We start from the raw sequence: 20,372 nt of genomic DNA, 5'->3' as shown, positions 1-20,372 counted from the left end.
TACCCCAGTCTGTGCCCTCACTCTGTCTTTAAACAGACTTCACAGCCCCTCTGCATCTTGTTTCTCCTTTCTATTTCTGCCATGTGTGGGTAGAGGAGAGACAGAATAATATAATCCTCATCATGTTACATGGGGGTGAGCTGAGACCCCTGAGGAAAAGATGCTGGGCCAAGACCACATGGTAAGTCAGCAACATACTGAAGCCCAGACAACTCAGCTCCTCGCCCTTGCGTGCCTGGTTAGTGAGGACCTCACTTCCACTGAGCCCTCCCACTCTGAGAGCCCCAAACCTACCAGTCACTCACCCTGGGCACGATTCCCTTAACCAGCAGACTGGGGCTGAGTGGCAGGCGGCACGAGCCATTGAGGGTAAAGAACTGCTTCACCTCCTCCAGGCCCGTACGGAGTATTCCCTGGAAAGAAGGGGAGGAGTACGGCAGAAGTGAAATGAAGGGTCCATACTGAGAACCGGACCTCTCCCGGGGGTGGATTGTCAGTAGTAGTTGGTATGAAAACCACCCTCTGAGAAGTGTGGACACCCTCCAGAAGATCCTTAAGGAGGAGGATCCCCTACACCCCAGCCTGGGACAGTGCGCTAACAGCAACACTAGATAGCTCTAGAGGGGAGCAGATGGCAGAACAGCATGAAGCAGGCCACAGTGCACAGAGAGGGCAGGCTGTCTCTCAAGGGGGAAGAGCTGCTTAGGCTTTTGCCAAGAAAAGCTAACAATCTGGACGTTGATACAAAATCTCTCAATTTTTAAATGTCGTTAACCAGGAACACCACTCGCTGGTTATAATGCCTTCATACAAACAGATAAAGGTGTCCTCTGTGGGTGGCATCGGGCCTGAGCCATGGGTCACAGCATGGTGAACAAAATATGGCTGGATTTCAGCCCTCACTTGCCACTTCTGGCTGAGTGCTCTTGTGCAGTGAACAACTTACACAGCTGTGCTTAGCCTTTAAAACAAACAGCTAAATAAATTTCAATATTTCACAGGACAAACAAAACACATCCACGGGCTGTATCCAGCTTGTGGACTGCCTGTTTATGGCCTACAGGTTCCAGAGTCATCTGCTCCCAGCTCCGAAATCAAAAATCATCACGTGGAATCTTGTTGTTCAGGATTCCTAAGAAGAAACTGGCTGCCAAAGCCCTGGATGAGAAATGGGTAGAGGCAGCCTCACCCACTAACCTGCCTTGCAGATGGGGCTGCCTCCCGGACCTGCTGGGCCAGTTTGGCCAGGGCATTGACAAGCCAGCACTGGCGGTTAAACTCCTCTCTCAGCCCCTTGCCACAGCAGCACAGTAAGGCTGCCAGCAGATACTGGTAGCGGATGCTGAACTGAGAGTCCTTGAGGCCATCCTTCAGCAACCTGCAAGGCAGAGGGAGTCGGGAGTCAGAGCACTCCAGGGGTTAAAGACAAGGGTGCAGGGGGAGACAAGTCAAGTCCAGCTCCAACTCACTGCAAAACCCCCCTGAACTTGGGAGGGAAAATACACTCTGTATGTACGGCTTATATGGAGATGTTCACCTGTGCCCATACCCCAGGCTGTGCCCTCACTCTGTCTTTAAGTAGAGTTCACAGCCCCTCTGCATCTTGTTTCCCCTTCCTATTTCTGCCATGTGTGGATAGAGGAGAGACAGGACAACATAATCCTCACTATGTTACATGGGGGTGAGCTGAGACCCCTGAGGAAAAGATCCTGGTCCAAGGCCACAGGGTAAGTCAGCAACATACTGAAGCTCGGACAACTCAGCTCCTTGCCCTTGCGTGCCTAAGAGTGAAATACTCCTATGTGAAAGACACGTGTCTACCTCCCACTTTTCTACATGCAGTTTTACCAGAAGAAGTAGTGAGTCACTCTCAAGTCAGACACAGCTCGTTTCAGAAGGAAGCGCACCAACGGGCTGTCCAGGTAGCACTCATACTTCAGGGCCTGTTTCGGAGAAAGGGAGAAAGAAAATATGAAGCTTCATAAACTGCCTGTAACCTACACCTATTATTATTGCACTGGGATCCCTGGTTTCTAAGGGGCAGACTCATTTGGGATATTGGGGATGAGACCAGCAAAACTGGAGGGAGAACCAATCCACCCACCTGTACCAGCTGGGGCAGGTAGTCCAGCAGCTCGGCATCCGAGAGTGAGCCAATCCACTGCACGGCCATACGACGCACCTCCTGGTCCGGGAAGCTGCAAAACAGAGCCCAGTGCCCTGACAACCTAGCTGCAGGTTGAGGAACAGCTGTGAGCCAAGCACCCTCACACCTGGGCTTCCGAGGCATGGAGAAAGAAAATGCAATGGCCCTAGTTCTGCCAAAGTCACTAGAAGAATCCTTAGCACCTACCCTGGATAGTAACCCTTGGGAATGAGCCTTCTTCATGGTCAGTTTACCTTGAACCATGGGGGAGCAATTGGGTAGCCACTCTCACTCCTTGGATGATTTAAAGAAAACGGGACAAAGTCCTCAACCCTACTCCCAAAGAGTTCTCCCTTGACTCCCACTGTGTCAGAAATTCTCACCACTGGAGGGCCCTGATGTGGGTAAAAGCATTATTTTGTCTTGGTAACATCCTTTAAAGCAAAATGTACCAGGCAAATAACAGAAAATCACAGAATTTTATATAAGCCAAGAAACATTGACAGAATTAGTTTAGCAGAGATTAACAAAACCATTGGCTCAGAAACGCCTTAAGGCAAGTCACGTGAATAGGTACACTGATTACTGAGAGTGGTGAGAAATAAGCAGAAAATCCTGGGTACCATCTAGAAAAGGCAGCCCTGACGGATCTGAGACTGGAAGCCTTGGGTCCCCAGAGAACCCTTCAAGAGAAAGAGGGAAGAGATGATGGTTAAAATAAAACTAGGTAATAAGGATTTCAGTTACACAGGTGTATGCATTTGTCAAAACTCAGCCAGTATACAGGTAAACTTTGGGTACCTCCTTATGTGTAAATGTTGCCTCAAAAGAAAAACAACACAGAACAAACACTGAGCTCTAGGTAATGGTGTGCATGCCACAGCAGGGAGTTTAATGGTGTAATTTACTGTAATTTACTTCAAAATGTATAGAAAGGCTGGACATGGTAGCTCACACCTGTAATCCCAGCATTTTGGAAGGCCAAGGAGGGAGCGTTACTTGAATCCAAGAGTTTGAAACCAGCCCAGGCAACATAGTAAGACTTTATCTCTACAAAAAAATTTTAAAAATTAGTCAGGTGTGGTGGTGTGCACTTGTTGTCCCAGCTACTTGGAGGCTGGGGCACGAGGAGTGCTTGAGCCCAGGAGGTCGAGGCTGCAGTGAGCCATATTCATGCCACTGCACTCTAGCCTGGGTGACAGAGCAAGACCCTGTCTCAAAAAAAAAAAAAAAAAAAAAAAAAAAAAAGCATAAAAAATAAGATGGATAGATGGATAGAAACAGGGATGGATAAATGAAATGTATGCAATCCAGCCCACAGAGCAATGCTAACGACAGAATCTAGGTGGTGGGCACACGGGTATTCACTGTACAATTTTCAATTTTGTTGTATGTTTGAAAAATGACCATAATATAACATTGGGGGGGAAAATGAGAAAGGAAAAGCAAAAAGGAGAAATGGAAAATCCCTGAATATCCATCCACACCCACTTTACCATTTTCCCCAGGGCTGGCTCAGATCAGTGATGGGCAGTGCCGTGCTCTGGCTTCTACAAGGACACATGGTCAGAAAAGGTGGATGTTACAACTCACGTGGCATGCAGGAGCCCCAGGGCATCCTGGTGGTTCATGTGGGTCCACTGCTTCAGGAGAGCATAGATGTCAGGCAGGCAAGCCCACTCCCAGCTGGGGGCGCTGGCGAGCACCAGGGGGAGCGAGCTCACCTCCGAGTGGCAGTAATATCGCTTCTCCCACAGGCGCTTCTTGTCAGCATCAGTGAGCCTGGTGGGTATGGGGAAAGAAGAAGGTGGTGGGAGGGTAGGGGGCAGTGGGAGAGAAGAGCATCAGCCAGGGGGTGCAGTACTTACCCTCAAGGGAGTGCTGCACACACTGCAATTCAGTGGTTCCCAAGCTTTGCTGCATATGATAGCCACTTGAGGGGCTTGGTGAACCCCCTCACTATGCCTGAGTCACACCTGATACCAGTTAAGTCCGAATGGTTGGGGAAGCCAGCCACTGGTATATGCCAAAGATCACCAGGTGATTCCAATATGAAGCAAAGTTCGGGAACCAGAGCCCAAATCCTATCTTTGATCCCAACTCACCGACATCTTGGTTGGAGGCAGAATGCATGGGCCAAGGGCACCTGAATCTGCTACCCCTCCTGCGGATACCCTGAGGGTACTACTCTCAAGTAGAACCACCAGAGGGCAGTGGTCCCCCAACACCAGGGTCTGGGCTGCTGAGAGGCCTCCTGGGGCCTCCAGGGACCAGCTGTCGGCTTTCAAGGACCTGCAGCTAATTAGGCCTTGCCTGAGATCAGGTGTCTAATGGGAGAAGGGAGCTGAGGGGCTAATGAAGTGTAGTGGGCAGAATGGGGGAAGGGAGGTCTGCGGTCACTCAGCTACTCAGGGTGGACATAAGGGACAGAGATGAGCCCTGTCTCTCTCATGTCCCCACACACACAACACACGCACAGGGCTGTGCAGGAGCCAGAGAAGTAAACAGAGAGCAGGCAGGGGAACTGGGTCCCTCCAGCTCCTCCAGTTCTGTTCTCACCCCTCCTTCTCCAATCCTGTGAAAGCAGCAGCCCCAAGGATGAGATCAGCCTGGACTCGCTTACCCTTAAGAGCTGCCAGCTTGCCTTGACACCTGATCCTTTTTGGAAAGTGACAGGGCCAGAAAAATTCAAAGGCTGTTGGTGTGGAAGGAGCAGGAGGTGAGGGCAGGAGGTGAAGGCAGGAGGTGGGGGCAGGGTGGTGGGGCCAGCTGCCCCAGTGGACAGAAGGTAGTAGGCAGCACATCTGGGACGTGGGGCAGACCTCTGGTCCTCCTGGGTAGCTGAGTATGGACCAAGTCCCTGGGGTGGGGACTTGGGTACTCTCAGATCTAATTTCCTGACCTTGACCTCTCTACTTTCCCAGTGTCAGCTGATGGAGAAAGGCCTGGGGGCTGCCTCCCCTTCCCACCTCCACTCCCAAAGCAGGACAGAGACTCAATGCTGGGAGGTCAGATGAAACATGACAGATTCAGTGGGGGCCCGATCCTCACCAGTAGAGGGACTCCTTCTGCATGATGTCTTTAAGCTTGCGCTGGTCTTCTTCCCGGAGGCTGCCAAACTCATAGCGGGGGCTGAACTTGTCTCCAGGGGGGCTGGTGAACTTGATGTCAAAGGCAGAGGTGGGGAAGTCAATCTGGGGGATGGGATCAAGGACGTGAGGAGAGAGAACAGGCAGTGTGTGAACTCCCAGCTTTTCTCTCACCCCAGCATTCCGGCCTTGTCCCTCCCTCACTTTCCCTCAGGTTCTTTGTAAAATAACCCAATTAGACTCGGTGATCTCTGAAGTCCTTTCCAGCTATAACTCTCAGAAAAAATGAAAGGGAAACAAAAAGAGAAAAAGAATGGACACGTGAGGAAGAGGTTCGGTGGAGATGCACCTTGGTGAGGGGTGTGGGGACAAGCCCCAGCCAGAACTCTGAACAGAAATGTCACCCAGCTGAACCATGGGGTGCATCCATGCTGAGTCCAGGGAGCCTTCCATGGGATGCCAGAGGGCACTGCTGCCAGAGGGAAGGCGGAACCACACACTGGGAGAAGGCCCTGGGACACTTGGTCCCTACTCTATGCCACCAGATGTTCATCCTACTAAAGTATCAGAGCTGAGTGAGCCAAGTCTCCAAAAGAGCTCTACTTTCTTTCATTCAACAAATATCTTTTTTGTTTGTTTTTGTTTGAGACAGAGTCTTGCTCTGTCACCCAGGCTGAAGTGCAAGGGTGTGATCTCAGCTCACTGCAACATCTGCCTCCCAGGTTCAAGCGATTCTCATGCCTCGGCTTCCTGAGTACCTGGGATTACAGGCACGCACCACCATGCCCAGCTAATTTTTGTATTTCTAGTAGAGACAGGGTATCACCATGTTGGCCAGTCTGGTCCGAACTCCTGACCTCAGGTGATCCCCCCGCCTCAGCCTCCCAAAGTGCTGGGATTACAGGTATGAGCCACCGCACCGAGCCTCGTTCAACAAATATCTATTGAATCCTAACATGTGCCAGGCATTTTCTAGGCTCTGGGCATAGAGTAGTAAATAAGACAGACAAAAATTAGCCGGGCGTGGTGGTATGCAACTGTAGTCCCATCTACTTGGGAGGCTGAGGTGGGGGGATGGTTTGTGCCTGGGAGGCAGAGGTTGCAGTGAGCCAAGATTATGCCTTTGCATTCCAGCCTGGGTGACAGAGATTCTGTCTCAAAAAAAAAAAAAAAAAAAACCTGCCTCAGGGAGCTTTCATTCTATGTCAACATTCACACAAGGTATCTCATAACCACAAGAAAAGGAAGCTGGGAACTAGGAACTAGACCTTGGGCATGACCAGCTCCTCCTCTTCTCCCTGGAGAATAGGTCCATCCTGCCAAAGCACTGAGTCACCGGAAGGGGGAAAGGTGTCCCCTCAGGCCCCAAGAGGGCACAGGTCAGGTTTGATCAGACTTAGAAGTATGAGGATTCAATACAAGGGACTCAGAAGCTGAGCCCTGAATGCAGAGGGTCTCAGACCCCATCTTCAGGCTCCACGAAATCAATTTAACCTCTAGGAGATGGGAGATGGATACCCCAGAGCTCACCTCACACTCCACATCTAACCATATTCCCTCAGTTGCTTCAGTCACATCATCCTCCCATGCTTGAAGTTCTACACTCTCTCCTGCTGTCCCAGCCCAAATCTCAAGGGGAAAAATGTAGAGTTGACTGGGATGGTCTTGCTGGTGAGTGGGAAGGAAGGGCTGAAGCCTCACCTGCAGGATGACACTGTCTGGCTGGTGGAAATTAGGTGCACTCCAACGGGCACTGGGATTTTCCTGTGTTGCTGGCCATAAACCCAGAAGCTTCCGGCCACAGGTCAGGACCCTAAGAAGGAAGGAGAGTGGGAAGGGCTGCTAAAATGGCTAAGCAGAGAGTATTTCTCCTGCTCCCCCAATCCAAAAATCTGCCTTTTCTGTTTGAAGCCACTATCCAACTCCCCTGTCTCAGTCTCCCCATAGACCATTCTCCCGAGTCCTATAAAAGCTCACACCCTCCAAGAGGACTTGTGAGCTAACCATACCCTGGTCTGGATGACTTGGTGGCAGGGATGCCTTGGTGAGGTGGGGAGGCTGGGCTAGATGACCTCTAAGGTTCTTCCAGTGACAAGACCAGATGATCTATTACCCAAGCATTGCTTTTCCATGTATCCTCAAAATGGTCCTGTGCCACCAGAACCACTCAGTGGCTCTTGGTTACATCAATAGTCCTGGTCACCAGTTCTGTGCTTGGGGATCATCTGGACTTCACTAGTGAGCCCCACATGGCCAACTCTCCCAAGGCACACTGGCCAATGCAGCAGCCAGGCCCCTTTCTCTGTCCCCCTCCTCCCCTCCCAAGGCCAAGAAGCTGTACCCTGGGGCTCACATACTGCCTGAAGTTGAAGAGTGGGGTAGTGACCCAGCCCAGGGCTTCAGGCACCCGCCGCTGCTTGTTGGCCTCTGAGGAGCTCCCCGGTGGGGGGATGGGCAGAGCATAGAGAGTGGCACACAGCAGGGTCTCCCGAGGCAGCCGGTTCACCTGCACTGGGAAGCAGATCCTATGGAGGACAGGAAATCAAATTAGGAGGGGCCACTCCTGTGGCTTCAAGCAACAGGCGGTCCAGGAAGTCAGGCTGAGGCTGAGGATACAGCCTCCCTCTCAGGTTCAGACATACTCCCTGAGGAAGCCCTCCTCCTACAGAACCAGGAGAGGCCCCAAACTAGGCAAAACCCCCACTGGATGTTCCCAGAAGCACAATATGGTGTCCTTGGAGCTTTGCAGTAGAGTGAGGCAAACATCCCCTGATGTCGAGGCTACCCATGGTGCCTAGACAGAACTTGCTTAGCAGAGCCACCTCGCAGTTCAGGTGATGACATGTCCCATGTTGTCAGCCTTGCTCCTTTCCTCGTTTTAGAATTTCTTCAGAGGGTCCACAAAGCTACTCCTTTTGTCCTCCTTTTCCATTTGACAGTCCCCATCCCTCCCCCACTTCTCGCTGCTGAGAGCCACCAAGAAGAAGCACCATGTTCTCTGCCCTCGGTTCACCCTCCCCCACAGCCCTGTCACTTGTCCTCATACAAGTCCCCTTCACCTAGCCCCAGGGACACACGATGGGTTTTTCTCATCCCCACCCCCAAACAGATTCAAAGCCAAAGGGACAAAGAGGAGGGGCTTCTCCAAGTCCCCCAGGTGAGAAAGCCAATGGCAGGACCAAAAGAACGGAGACACATAAGCCCAGCACTGCTCAAGCCCATAAGTTCTCTCCAGGTCCTCAGTCTGAACCACACCTAGCCGCTCCCTCTATGCTCAGGACAAGAAACTGCTAGGTGGGGTGAAGTACACAGGGGAGGGGAGCTGTGGAAAAGCAGGGAGGACCCACGTTACCTTTCCGGGAAGCTGTCCCTGGGCCAAAGTCCATACTGTCACACCCTCCTGGCCAGCCCAGGGCCCAGCAACTTCTATGCCAGAGGGCACAGAGGCCAGGCAGCCACCCCCAAGGTTAGCAGTTTCATGATAAAGCAGCCTGCCTCGCCACTGTCCTCCAGGGGATTCTCCACCTAAGTGAGGCACTCCCTCCAGCCCACCACAGACTGGCAGAGCCCTGCTCTATCCCAGCTGCCTCTACCCTGGGGGCCCACAGCTATAATTAGGGCCCCTCCAGCGGCCAGCAGACATGCCAGGCCAGGGCTTGGCTGGAGGTGACAAAGCACGGCTGCTGAGCCTATTTTGAGAGTTAGCTGATCCCTGGACTGCTACAGTGGGGCAGAGAATCACCTGACCCCATAGCAAAGGGGAGAGGGAGCTGGTCCTGAGCCCTCTCTTTTTGCCCAAGGAAGAAGCTTCCAGCTTCATGTCTTAAGGAAAAGGGGAGTGAGATTTTATGAGTGAAACCAGAGCCAGCCAAGGCCCTCTCTCCCTTCAATCCTTGGGTATATCTGGTATTCCAAAAGCTCTCCCACAGACCTTCACCCAGGGCTGGTCAGAATAACCATTATGTTGGCTGCGGCCCTTACCTTCCTCCCTTAGAAACCCCTCTCCTTCCTGCAGCCCATTCAACCACATCATATCACACAGGCTGCCTCCTCCAGGAAGGATTCCTGGAATGTGCTGGTTGTCTCCAGTCCTGGTTCTGCCACTCACAATCCTGGGCAACTTAACTCCCATCTCTGTGCCTCAGTTTCTCATCAGGGAGAAGGGGAACATAGCTTCACTTGCAGGATGTGTGTGCACACTGTGTACTTTTTGCTATGTGACAATGTGGTTACTGCACTGGCACTGAGTTATACAGAGAGTATTTTCATGCGCACGTATCCCCATGCATCAGCCAGTTTGTCAGTCACCTGGAACAGAGAAACCAAAACCAAGAGGGCTCCCCAGCTAAGAAGCCTGTGCCAAGTACTTTATTTACAGTGTCCTAACTGCTCCTCAAACAATCCTGTAGGGTAGGCCCTGTTATCACCACCATTCTAGGTTGAAAGACCTGCCTGAGGCTACAACTACAGTAGAAAGGAGAGAATGACTGGCCCAAAGCCTGTCCTCTGAACGCTGGCACGCCTTCCCCAGATGTCTTGGTCTTGACCATGAAGGGCCAAGAAGTCTCATTCGGGGCATCTGGATGGGCAGTGCAAGATAATGTCCTTCACAAGGCTCTAGGCAGGGGACTGGCCCATTAAAATTCAAAGTAGGGATCTCAGGGAACAAAATGAAACTCATGGTGCAGCCTGGGCTGCCTCTATACCTCTGATACTGTATGAGAAAAGGATTTAAGGCCGATTTTTTAAAGTCCTCCCGGGCCAGAAGACTACAGCACCCCATCCATTTTTATTTATTTATTTTTTGAGACAGAGTCTTGCTCTGTTGCCCAGGCTGGATGCTCACTGCAGCCTTGACCTCCCAGGCTCAAGTGATTCTCCCACCTCAGCCTCCTAAGTAGCTGGGACCACGGGTATATGCCACCACACTCAGCTAATTGTTTGTATTTTTTGTAGAGATTGGATCTCCCTTGTTGCCCAGGCTGGCACCCCTTCTCTTGATAGCAGCAGTAATTGTGACCAAAAAATCCCAAAGGAATGGTGGAACTCAAGGGCCAGTTAATGCAGCTATCCTCTGCCTGCAAGGAGTTTCTCCTGTCCTGGCAGTTGTTTGCTTAAGGACCTTTTATGCATGTCCCCTGCCTTTTTTTTTTTTTTTTTTTAAAGATAGGGTCTCACTCTGTTGCCCAGCCTAGAGCGAGTGCAGTGGTGTGATCATGGCTCACTGCAGCCTCGACCTCCCAGGCTCAAGTGACTCTCCCACCTCAGCCTCCTAAGTAGCTAGGACTACAGATGCATGCCACCACACTCGGCTCCTTTAAAATAATTTTTTAGTAGAGATAAGGCTTCTTTGTGTTGCCCAGGCTGGTCTCAAATTCCTGGGCTCAAGCAATCGTCCTGCCTTGGCCTCCCAAAGTACAGTGACTACAGGTGTGAGCCATGATGCCTGGCCATATACACCTTTATTGCTCTAAGAATTACCTAAGTGTGAAAGGCATGAGAAAGGGTCCATTTTCCCAGTTGTTCATCTGTAAAATGACCCACCCCTTCCAGCATCTCCAGATTTTTCATCTACCTATTTTGCATCCTCGGCCTCCCCAGGACCCCTCCTCAGTCTCTTTAATCTGTGCTCCAAATACTTAGGTTGCCATGCTGCTCTGCAAATGAGGACTCGTGTGGGGAAGCAAAGCTGGGGGCAGCAAGCAGGGGATTTTCTGACTGACTGGAAGGAAGGTAGAGCACAGCACAGACGACCCACAGGGCAGGAAAACCCCTACGGTGCCCCCATTCAAGCAAGGCACCCTCTCCTCCGTTTCCTTCCTGCTTTGCTTGGCTGACGCCTACCTTCCTGACACCAAATTATTGTTTACACGTGGTGATTAGTACTACCGTGCGCTTTTGGTTTCATATTTATATTTATAACCCACCTATCTATCTCCATGCTATAACTGCTTCTGAGTGAAACAAATGTCCCCATTTCTCAGTTTGAGAAAATGAGGCACAGAAAGAATAGAAAGTAGTACTCAAGACAGAGCTAGAAATAGAGGCTCACTCCTGGGAATCCAAGCTCAATAGTCTTTCTCTAGACAACCCTCCCTTCTCTCTATATAAAGGGAAAAGCACAGTCTCCTCTCCATAGTCTACAGCAACCGAGGGAAGAGGGAGAGGATGAGAAGCCCTCCCAACTAGTTAAACTCTTTAAGGGAGACAAGATCAAAAAATAAAGTACTATTAAAATTAACAACTAACGGCCAGGCGCGGTGGCTCAAGCCTGTAATCCCAGCACTTTGGGAGGCCGAGATGGGCGGATCACGAGGTCAGGAGATCGAGACCATCCTGGCTAATACGGTGAAACCCCATCTCTACTAAAAAAATACAAAAAACTAGCCGGGCGAGGTGGCGGGCGCCTGTAGTCCCAGCTACTCGGGAGGCTGAGGCAGGAGAATAGCATAAACCCGGGAGGCGGAGCTTGCAGTGAGCTGAGATCCGGTCATTGCACTCCAGCCCGGGCGACAGAGCGAGACTCCGTCTCAAAAAAAAAAAAAAAAAAATTAACAACTAACATTTATAAGTTTTTTATGGTTTACAAAGAGCCTTTATAGATACTTCTCATTGGATCCTCATGACAACTTGAGAGGTGGTAATTATACTTGGCCCCATTTCAGAGTCAGGGAAGTGGAGGCCGGGCACAGTGGCTCACACCTGTAATCCCAGCACTTTGGGAGGCCGAGGCAGGCAGATCACAAGGTCAGGAGATCGAGACCATCCTGGCTAACACGGTGAAACCCTATCTCTGCTAAAAATACAAAAAATTAGCAGGACGTGGTGGCGGGCGCCTGTAGTTCCAGCTACTTGGGAGGCTGAGGCAGGAGAATGGCGTGAACCTGGGAGGCAGAGCTTGCAGTGAGCCGAGATCGTGCCACTGCAGTCCAGCCTGGGCGACAGAGCAAGATTCTGTCTCAAAAAAAAAAAAAAAGTCAGGGCAGTGGAGACTCAAGAGGTTGAATGACTTGTCCAATTAGGGTTAACAAGGAAGCCTGGTTTTATCGTTAGTCCTGGAGTAGTTATCTGGCCCCAGGGATATTTCAGAGGCTGAGTAGGTCTGCAGTGACCTGGGCACCGGAGCCTGGGGGAAGGGCTTACTGCTGGTCCCAGATGATGAGGTGGAAGAGGTACTTGGAGAAGTGAGCTCTTCGGGTCTGCAGGGGGCTGCACAGCTCCTTGCCGCCATGGCTAAGGGAACAGGAGAGGTAGAAATCTTCATAGCTACAAAAGAAAGGGAGCAGGTCAGGACACCCAGCTCCCAAAACCAATCACCCAAGCCTATGCATCCCTCTAAGGCCAAAATCCATTTCCCCTGGTAAAATTCCCAGTCTCTGAGGGCCATAACATGGGATCTCTGGATAGGACAGCCAAACTGGATGTAAGGAAATGTGCTCAGGCCAAAGCAACTTAATCTGAGTTCCTCTGCTCAGTTTTAGGCTCCATGCTGAGCCTTGTGGTTTTTCTTTCTTTAATGGGAACCGGCCACCCAGCCTCCTTATAGAAAGCTCCAGCCCATCGAGTGTCTGTGTGTGCGTGCGTGTGTGTGTGTGCACGTGCATGCGCAAGTGAGAAGGGTGGGGGAGGAAGACGACATATGCCGACGTGAATGCCAACACATGGGGGTCCCTGTGGCTCATGACAGGTGCCTGACAGAAGAGGTCAGAGAAGGCCCCGGTTTCCCAGGCTGCCTCCTTTGTTCTCTGCCAATCGCCCAGAGGAATACATTAAGTGAGGAACAAAGAGAGAAGGGGAAGGGGGTTGGGAAAGGGGACCAGCAGGGGCGGGGTAGGGCCCAGTGCCTATTCCCTCAGGCCTTGGATGCTGGGGACCCAACAGAGGAGCTGAGGATTTTACCAAAAGAACATCCTCCTCCACCCACCCCTGCAGGCCTAGAGAACCCCAGACAAAGGGTCAATCCCACCTCCCTGCCCCCTCCCACTGGCCAGGGAGTGTGCACTCTATCTGGGAATCCTCCATCTGTTGCCACGTCTCCTTCCACTGGTCCTGGATCTGGAGGGGGCAGGGATGCAGAGGCAGCCAGCACCAAGAGGGAATAACAGGATCTTCTTCATCTCCTAAGGGACCTCCTCTCTCCTCTGGGATGTCCCCAGCCCAGGTCTTTCTCAGGCACTTGGCTCACCCCTGCAGCCCCACTGCACCACAATGTCACACAATGCCACACATCCTAAGACTCAGGACAGTGGTATTACATGCAGATAGGAAAAAGCCCTGGTGGAGGTCAAACTCAGCTTGCTCCCTAGCGGCTGCTCAGCCCTGGGCTCACCTGGTAGCCCAGATGATGGGGATGCGGTGGGTGGCATAGACAGTGAAGGCCAGGGCCCTGGAGAAATGGCAGGCCTCCTGGACCAAGTCATGCTTGCGGCTCCCAGGCACTGCCGTCTGGAAGTCTGCATTGAATGTGTTGCAGTACAGCTCCACCAGGTCCAAGATGGCAGCGGTCAGGGCTTCCACGACCTTCTCTGGGAAGGGAAGGGGTCAGAAAGGAAAGTCATGAGGCCTCCTCAAGCCCTACCTTATTGCCAGGGCACTGGCTAGAATGGGATGGCCTAAGATAGTGGTCCCCAAATGCTAGTCAGTCTCTAATAGCTGTGACAAAGTTCACTCATCTGTGGTGAAATGAGAAAAAAGCAGAAGCATGTCATGAGCTTTTCATAAAACCACAGTTATACAATGTTAAACATAATCCTTATTTTTACTTATTGCTATTTAGCATTAAAATATCCTTTCTTTTAGGAAACAATGTTAATAATTATTGTCAGTTGCTTCAAAAAAGCAAAAGTCAAAAGTTTGGCCAAGTAAAAGGCTGCCAATTCTCTCTTGGTTCCCCAAATACTTTGGGGGACATTTTACTGGTCTATGAAATCCAAAAGACTGGGAATCACCATAAGAATCCCAGGGATGCCCAAACAAAAAACAAAAACAAAACAAAGGAATCCCAGGGATATAGGTCGGTCTTAGGGCAAAGTTCAGCTTCAAGGGCACGACAGGGGAATCCTAGAAAAATTGTAGGGAAAATTCTTTCTCATCCTTTCCCAAGGCCCATTCTAAATTGGAAAGGTAGCAAGTGTGAACCGATGAGAGAATAATCACAATCTACCAAAGTGGGAGGCTTCCCATCTGGATCACAGGGCTAGCGCTGCCCCGCCACCCCACTCCCACACTTCGACGCCCTCATCACCATCTCCCAGGGACACCAGGAGGAATGACGAGGAAAAATAATGAGAAAACACTTTGTGGAAAGAAATGTGCTCTCCAGCTGTGTCCACACCTCATATAGGAACACACACACACACACACACACACCCTAGCCGAACTCCGACACATAAATCAAGGGGGCCAGGCAGAAAAAGGAATCTGGGCAGAGACTGCAGTTTTCAGCAGCCCGGCTGGATGAAGATGGAGAGCAGTTCCCTTACCTCGGTTTTCCCTCACAGCCAAGACGCTGGGATCCTGTTCGGGGGAAAAAGAAGAGGGAGGGGAGCTTCAGGGCCATAGCCTTTTTCGTCACAGCTGGAAGAAGGGCTTTTCACAGCTGCACTCATCTGGACCAGAATGGGCTGAAATGTGAGGAGCTGAGAATCCCCGGAGAGGATAGAGTCATGGTTTGTACTAGATCTGTGTGATGGACAGAGTGAGCTGACGTAGGATAGCAATCATCGTGTCCACCCTTCTGAGAGATCCCAACCCTCAGGCTACTCGGCTACAGATCACAGTGTCTATGGTGCTGGCCCTGCCTGCAGAGCACACAGTCCCTGCTGGAGTCCCGGAGCCCCTGGCTCTAGAGAGATTTTCCTCTTGGTTTGTTTTTGCGCCCTGATGGATATGCGGACTGTCAGGCAATGCCTTGGTGACTGTGAATAAAGCCTTTACTGGCCCGGGCTCTCAGCAAGCAGTCCCAGGTAGCTCTCCCTCAAGCTCAGGAAGAGGGGACACACTTGGCATCCATTTTTGAAGAGCTCTTGTGGTTGAATTCCTTAAACATAAAAGGTGGAGGTGGAGAGAAGCCCCTTTTTAATGAGTGAATACCTACACACCCTAGCAACAGGCAACTGAGTTACCTGGCAGTATCCCTCTCCTCCTTCCCCCTGCCAGCACCCTGGGCCCCTTTACCTTCTGAATTTTAGGCTGCATGCGGGAGGGGCAGGGGGGCAGCTGGTTGAGAGCATTGGTGATCTCAGGGGTTTCCACGGCGGCCAGGGCGTTGCAGATGGCCTTGACGGACTGGACCACCCTGTCAGCCTTCAGTGGGAAGTCCCCCTGTGGGAGGTGACACAGTGAGGCTGGCAGGCTCTGCTCTCGTGCTCTTGGTCTCTGACCCCTCCCCACCCCAGTCTTTAAAGGAAAGGGTTGGGAAGAGTAGAGAGATTCATGATCCTGAGGGGTAAATGTGCAATACATTTTGTTTTCAAATATTCAGCATCAGCAAATAATCTCTCCCACTGAATTCAATGGGCCATGCCCACATGCCCCAATTCTTTCAGCCGTTCCCCTTGAAGCTCCTCCTATTTCTAGCCTCTCTCTGTAGTCTACTTATACTATACACATATATACAGGGTCTCTCCCAGAGACCTGTAGAATTTCCAGACAGATCTCATCTCACTTCTACTGATTTGCCACAGCCATACCTTCCCCTCTGCACTTTAGCTTCTGGAATTTTCTCATTTGGAATTCCCTCACCTGTCCAGCTCTGATTACCTATATAAATTTAAATCACAGAGCAGCTAAAATTCTACCTCCTTCATAAAACCCTCCCTGGCCAATCCCCTTCCTCTAGCATCCTCCAGGAGCCCTTAAGTAATTTATTACCATCCTGTTCTGTCTACTAATAGCTTTGTGTTACTATTCAATTTTTCTAACAAGAACACAAGCTCCCCAAAGGCTACGACAATTTTTTTTTTTTTTTTGAGACGGAGTCTTGCTCTGTCACCCAGGCTAGAGTGCAATGGAATGATCTTGGCTCACTGCAACCTCTGCCTCCCTGGTTCAAGTGATTTCCTTGCTTCAGCCTCCCAAGTAGCTGGGATTACAGGTGCCCGCCATCGCCCAGCTAATTTTTGTATTTTTAGTAGAGACAGGGCTTCACCATGTTGGCCAGGCTAGTCTCGAACTGCTGACCTCAGGTGATCCGCCCACCTCAGCCTCCCAAAGTGCTGGGATTACAGGCGTGAGCCATTGCACCTGGCCAAGGCTACGAAAATTCTTACACTTCTCTACCCATCATAGCCACTAGCAAAGGGCCAGACCAGCACAGCACAGGTGTTCAGAGCTTCCCCAGCATCACTGGAAATGTTCAAGCACAGACTCCTAGAGAAGGGATTCTGGCAGTGACTAGACATAATGCTGAACCCCTCAAAAAGGACGCGTTTACGACTATTAACTGGATCACTACGACAGGGATTGGTTTTTTGTTTTTTTTTTTTGAGATAGGGTCTCACTCTGTCACCCAGGCTGGAGTGCAATGGTGTGATTAGAGCTCACTACAGCCCCAAACTCCTGGGCTCGAGCGATCCTCCCACCTCAGCCTCCAGAGCAGCTGGGGCTACAGGTGTGTGCCACCATGCCTGGCTAACTTTTGTATTTTTTGTAGAGATGGGGTCTTGCTGTGTTGCCCAGGCTGGCCTTGAACTTTGAGGTTCAAGCAATTCTCCCACCTCAGTTTCACAAAGGGTTAGGTTTACAGGCGTGGGCCATCACACTCAGCAAGGGATTGTTTTTGAAGATCACTGTCAGATTTTCTTTGGCATTGTGACATTTAAGACAAATGTTGATTCTCATGGTTTTGAGACTTGAGACTCTGCGTGAGTCCAAGCGGGTAGGGCTCTGGCCCTCCCTACATGTGAAACCTTCTACCTCCTGATGGTTTCCTACCTGTGATAACAGCAAAACAGAACCTCTCAAACCAGAGATTTCTGACATTGCTCATAGGATGCATGCTCCAATGCACATCAAGTGCAGCAGCTGGAGGGTGACAGCTCTCGGTTCCTTAGCTCTGGAGACATCCTACTCCAGAGAATGGGACCAGTGTGCAGTTTCCGACCTGCTTCTTCTATAGAGGAGCAGAATCCCTGGCTATGCGCTTGCCGTTGCCCAACATCTAGGAGTCTTAGTTTGCCCATGAGCGAGGGGTTAAAAAGAAGTGCTCTGCCAACAGATTTTCAGGCTCCACCCAGATCCCTCATAGTGCTGGGTGATCCCAGGAGGACTGGGGAAGGGGAGAGGAGGAGCTTTCAGGCAGCAAGGCCAGCCCCTGGATTCGTACTCACATCAGCCAGCAGGAAGGCATCCACCTCATTGTGGTAAGTGTCGAACAGAAGACTCAGGGCCTGCCTGGGAGTTGGGGGCAGGGAAAAACCATAGGAGAGGTCATGAAAGACCCAGTGCCCTGGGAAACCCATTTTCTCCCTCCCTCTCCTCAGCTCGCACTCTGATTTAAAGGAGTTCCTACTCTTTCTATATGTCTTGTGAAGACTGAAGGAGAGAGAGTCTTTCTATTCCGCCACTTCTAGCCTGGAGAGAATGATGGCAAAGTTCCAGAGGGAAGAGATGAAATATGCCTAGAGTTGGGATCTTCCCTGATAAGACGTATGGGCTCCAACCCAACACCTGCAAGAATCCCTTAGCCCTGGCAGAAAGGCAAGCAGGCACATCTGATGAGATCCCTGCACAGTTCCTGTTTGGAGCACATCCAAGATGGCGCCCACACTCACCTGCTGATGGTCTGCTTTACGGGCCTCTCTTGGAGATGGACGAGGTAGTTCAAGGTGGAGGGGCTCTGGTCATCATTCACCTGTGTAAGAAGTGACCTATTCAGAAAGGCACAGTGCCATTATCTCAGCCCAGCACTCCTACCCCCCTCCCACCTGATGTGTTCCATATTGTATTCCCATTCCACGTCCCCAGCCCTGGGCAACCCTCCACCACCCTCACACGAACCGTCCGAGCCAGCTCACTGCGCACAATCTTCTGCTCCATCAGCTGTAGCCGAATGTCAATGTCAAACTTGCGGCAGTATTGGATGTACTCATGACTGCCCAAGGCATGCTTGCTGGTAGGGTAGAGGGACAAGACCATTAGCATCCTGGGGACTCACTGGGAAGGGAGATGCATACCTTAGCCTTGGGGAGAGAGATACAGAAAGAAGGTTTAGGTAAGGGGGTAGTACCTGTGTTGTACCGTACTTTGGCTCCTAGAAAATGTCATGGGGTAGAGCTTAGGAGAAGGAACAGAGGTCTGTCTAAATAAAAGCCACCTCATATACTTAATCCTTGGTCGGTACAAATATTGACTCTCTTAGGTATTTACTACCCGTGTGGTAATCACTGGTTCACTCCAGGGCTGGGAACTGTTGGAGAGAGTGGGGAAACAGAGGGACATCACAGGGAGCAGCTGTTGAAGCCCTATCCTCTGGGCCTCCGTGCAGGGAACAACCAGGAAGAGACATGCTGGAGTCTGCCTGTGCTCAGGCTCCAGTGTGGGAGCTCAGCGAGTCACCCCTCTTCCAATGCTACCAACTAGGGTGCTGAGGCCAAAATAACTTGGGGAAAACCCACCAAGCCTCCAGATCAGTGTCCCCACCCAAGTTCTTTTTCTATCTTCCCTCTGTTGGCCCTGCCTGCTTGTGAATAACCTTACAAATTTCTATGACTTCTTGAAAAATCCCAAATGCATGCCAGTCCCACCTGCTCAAGCGCCCATGTTTCAGACTCCCCATTTCAGAGAGAAGGCCTAGGAGCCCCTCAGTGATCCAACCTCTTCCTCTCTCCCAAATCACACCTTCATCAGTAAGGAAACCCAAGAGGAGGGGCAGAGGAAGAACTACCTCCAGGCCAGCACTGCAGGCCTGGGCCTGGCCTCAGCAGCTGGGTAACAGAAGCCGGAAAAGGACTTCCTTCCTCAGCAGAGCTGGGAATCTAGGCCAGAAATGGAGAGGAGAGGACAGGAGCATAAGGGGGGCGTTATGTGCAGAAGCTGGTGGAGGTGCAGGGCCTAGGGTCGTTTAGGTCCAGCGAAGACTTGAGTGAGGGGTTCTCCACATCCCGACAGGACCAAGCCTCTGATCTAGGCCCTATCAGATCTAAAACTGAAGTGCAGCCAAAACCTGGAGATGGTGAGGCTGGGCTGTGGGGCTGGGCCTGGTGGGAGAGCCTGGGAGGAAGGAAGAGTGTGGTGGGGCTGGGGGAGGTGGCAGGAAACCCAACCCTCCCACGGGACTGCCTCAAGGTTCTTATCTGAGAGCAGCCTGCATCCTGAACCCACTCACCCCCTCAGTATCAGCCCCTCCTGCCAGGCAGGGTAGAAAATCTTGAGGGCTTCCTTGGGAACTAGCAGATTTCTGGAACCCCCAGAGGGTCCTTTCCACTCCCACCCCGGGCAGTCATCATGTGCTGAGGGCCTGGGGGCTGGGCCAGGAAACAACACTGTGCTTTTCTGTTGGGTGGGAGCTGGGCTCCTGGGCCAGGAGTCATGGACACAGGTCTCCTGGGGACTTGCTTGATCTTCTCTGTGGAAGGCCTTCCTCTCTATGCATTCAAGTCAGAGTATGAGGGGTGTGATCTGAGGACCACTGACCCTGTCCCACCTCACTAAGAATATTTCACCTGGGTCTTGGCAAGAAGGTAGAACTTGACAGCTCCCACTACCTCCGGACCCAGGGGCTCCAGGATTTGGGGTGCTGCAAGGGAAATGGCAGGATCTGTGCAGCCCAGAGCCCTAGGACTTCTCTCTGTAGGCTGCTCCTTCCCTGATGGTATTCACTGTTTGCTCACAGGTCATTCTCACATTGCACCCTCACGGCAGCTTACAGAGGGCCCTGAGCATCAGGCTTCACAACTAGTAAGTGGCAAGTCAGAATTCAAACCTGTGTAATGGTGTCAGCAGGAGCTCCAACTTACCCACTATGTACCCTTGTTCCCTTCTAACAGTGGCAGGCCACCTGACACTCTCTCTGCCAGGCCACCCTGAGTCTAGGACCCCTCCTGTTCCTCTGGGGAAAGTGTGTACATTGAATGAGTTTAAAGTTGGGGCACACTTGAAGGGTACCCTGGAGTTGTACCATACAGGACCCTGCCTCT

General features: G+C 51.4%; 1 protein-coding gene across 2 annotated transcripts in view; it reads right to left on the bottom strand.

The window, feature by feature from the left end:
- PIK3C2B (phosphatidylinositol-4-phosphate 3-kinase catalytic subunit type 2 beta) overlaps positions 1–20,372 on the bottom strand; it is a 71,044-nt gene that overhangs the window by 19,343 nt on the left and 31,329 nt on the right. Inside the window, exons 6-21 of one of the 2 annotated variants that reach the window (XM_030934997.1) lie at positions 18,235–18,346; positions 18,009–18,088; positions 17,565–17,628; positions 15,412–15,558; positions 14,718–14,751; positions 13,565–13,760; positions 12,379–12,501; positions 7,593–7,760; positions 6,937–7,048; positions 5,198–5,340; positions 3,871–3,928; positions 3,740–3,789; positions 2,105–2,198; positions 1,849–1,943; positions 1,198–1,378; positions 306–413 (exon numbers count right to left, since the gene is read on the bottom strand). In XM_030934997.1, the coding sequence (XP_030790857.1) occupies positions 306–413; positions 1,198–1,378; positions 1,849–1,943; positions 2,105–2,198; positions 3,740–3,789; positions 3,871–3,928; positions 5,198–5,340; positions 6,937–7,048; positions 7,593–7,760; positions 12,379–12,501; positions 13,565–13,760; positions 14,718–14,751; positions 15,412–15,558; positions 17,565–17,628; positions 18,009–18,088; positions 18,235–18,346 (1,765 nt within the window). Of the gene's footprint in view, positions 1–305; positions 414–1,197; positions 1,379–1,848; positions 1,944–2,104; positions 2,199–3,739; positions 3,929–5,197; positions 5,341–6,936; positions 7,049–7,592; positions 7,761–12,378; positions 12,502–13,564; positions 13,761–14,717; positions 14,752–15,411; positions 15,559–17,564; positions 17,629–18,008; positions 18,089–18,234; positions 18,347–20,372 lie in introns of both variants that reach the window. The other variant, XM_010369791.2, reaches the window with a different exon arrangement.

The sequence above is a fragment of the Rhinopithecus roxellana genome, chromosome 8 (genome assembly GCF_007565055.1).
Source record: "Rhinopithecus roxellana isolate Shanxi Qingling chromosome 8, ASM756505v1, whole genome shotgun sequence".
Classification (NCBI taxonomy): domain Eukaryota; kingdom Metazoa; phylum Chordata; class Mammalia; order Primates; family Cercopithecidae; genus Rhinopithecus; species Rhinopithecus roxellana.
Note: the sequence above shows the minus strand (reverse complement) of the source record. Positions and strands in the feature narration are given on the sequence as shown.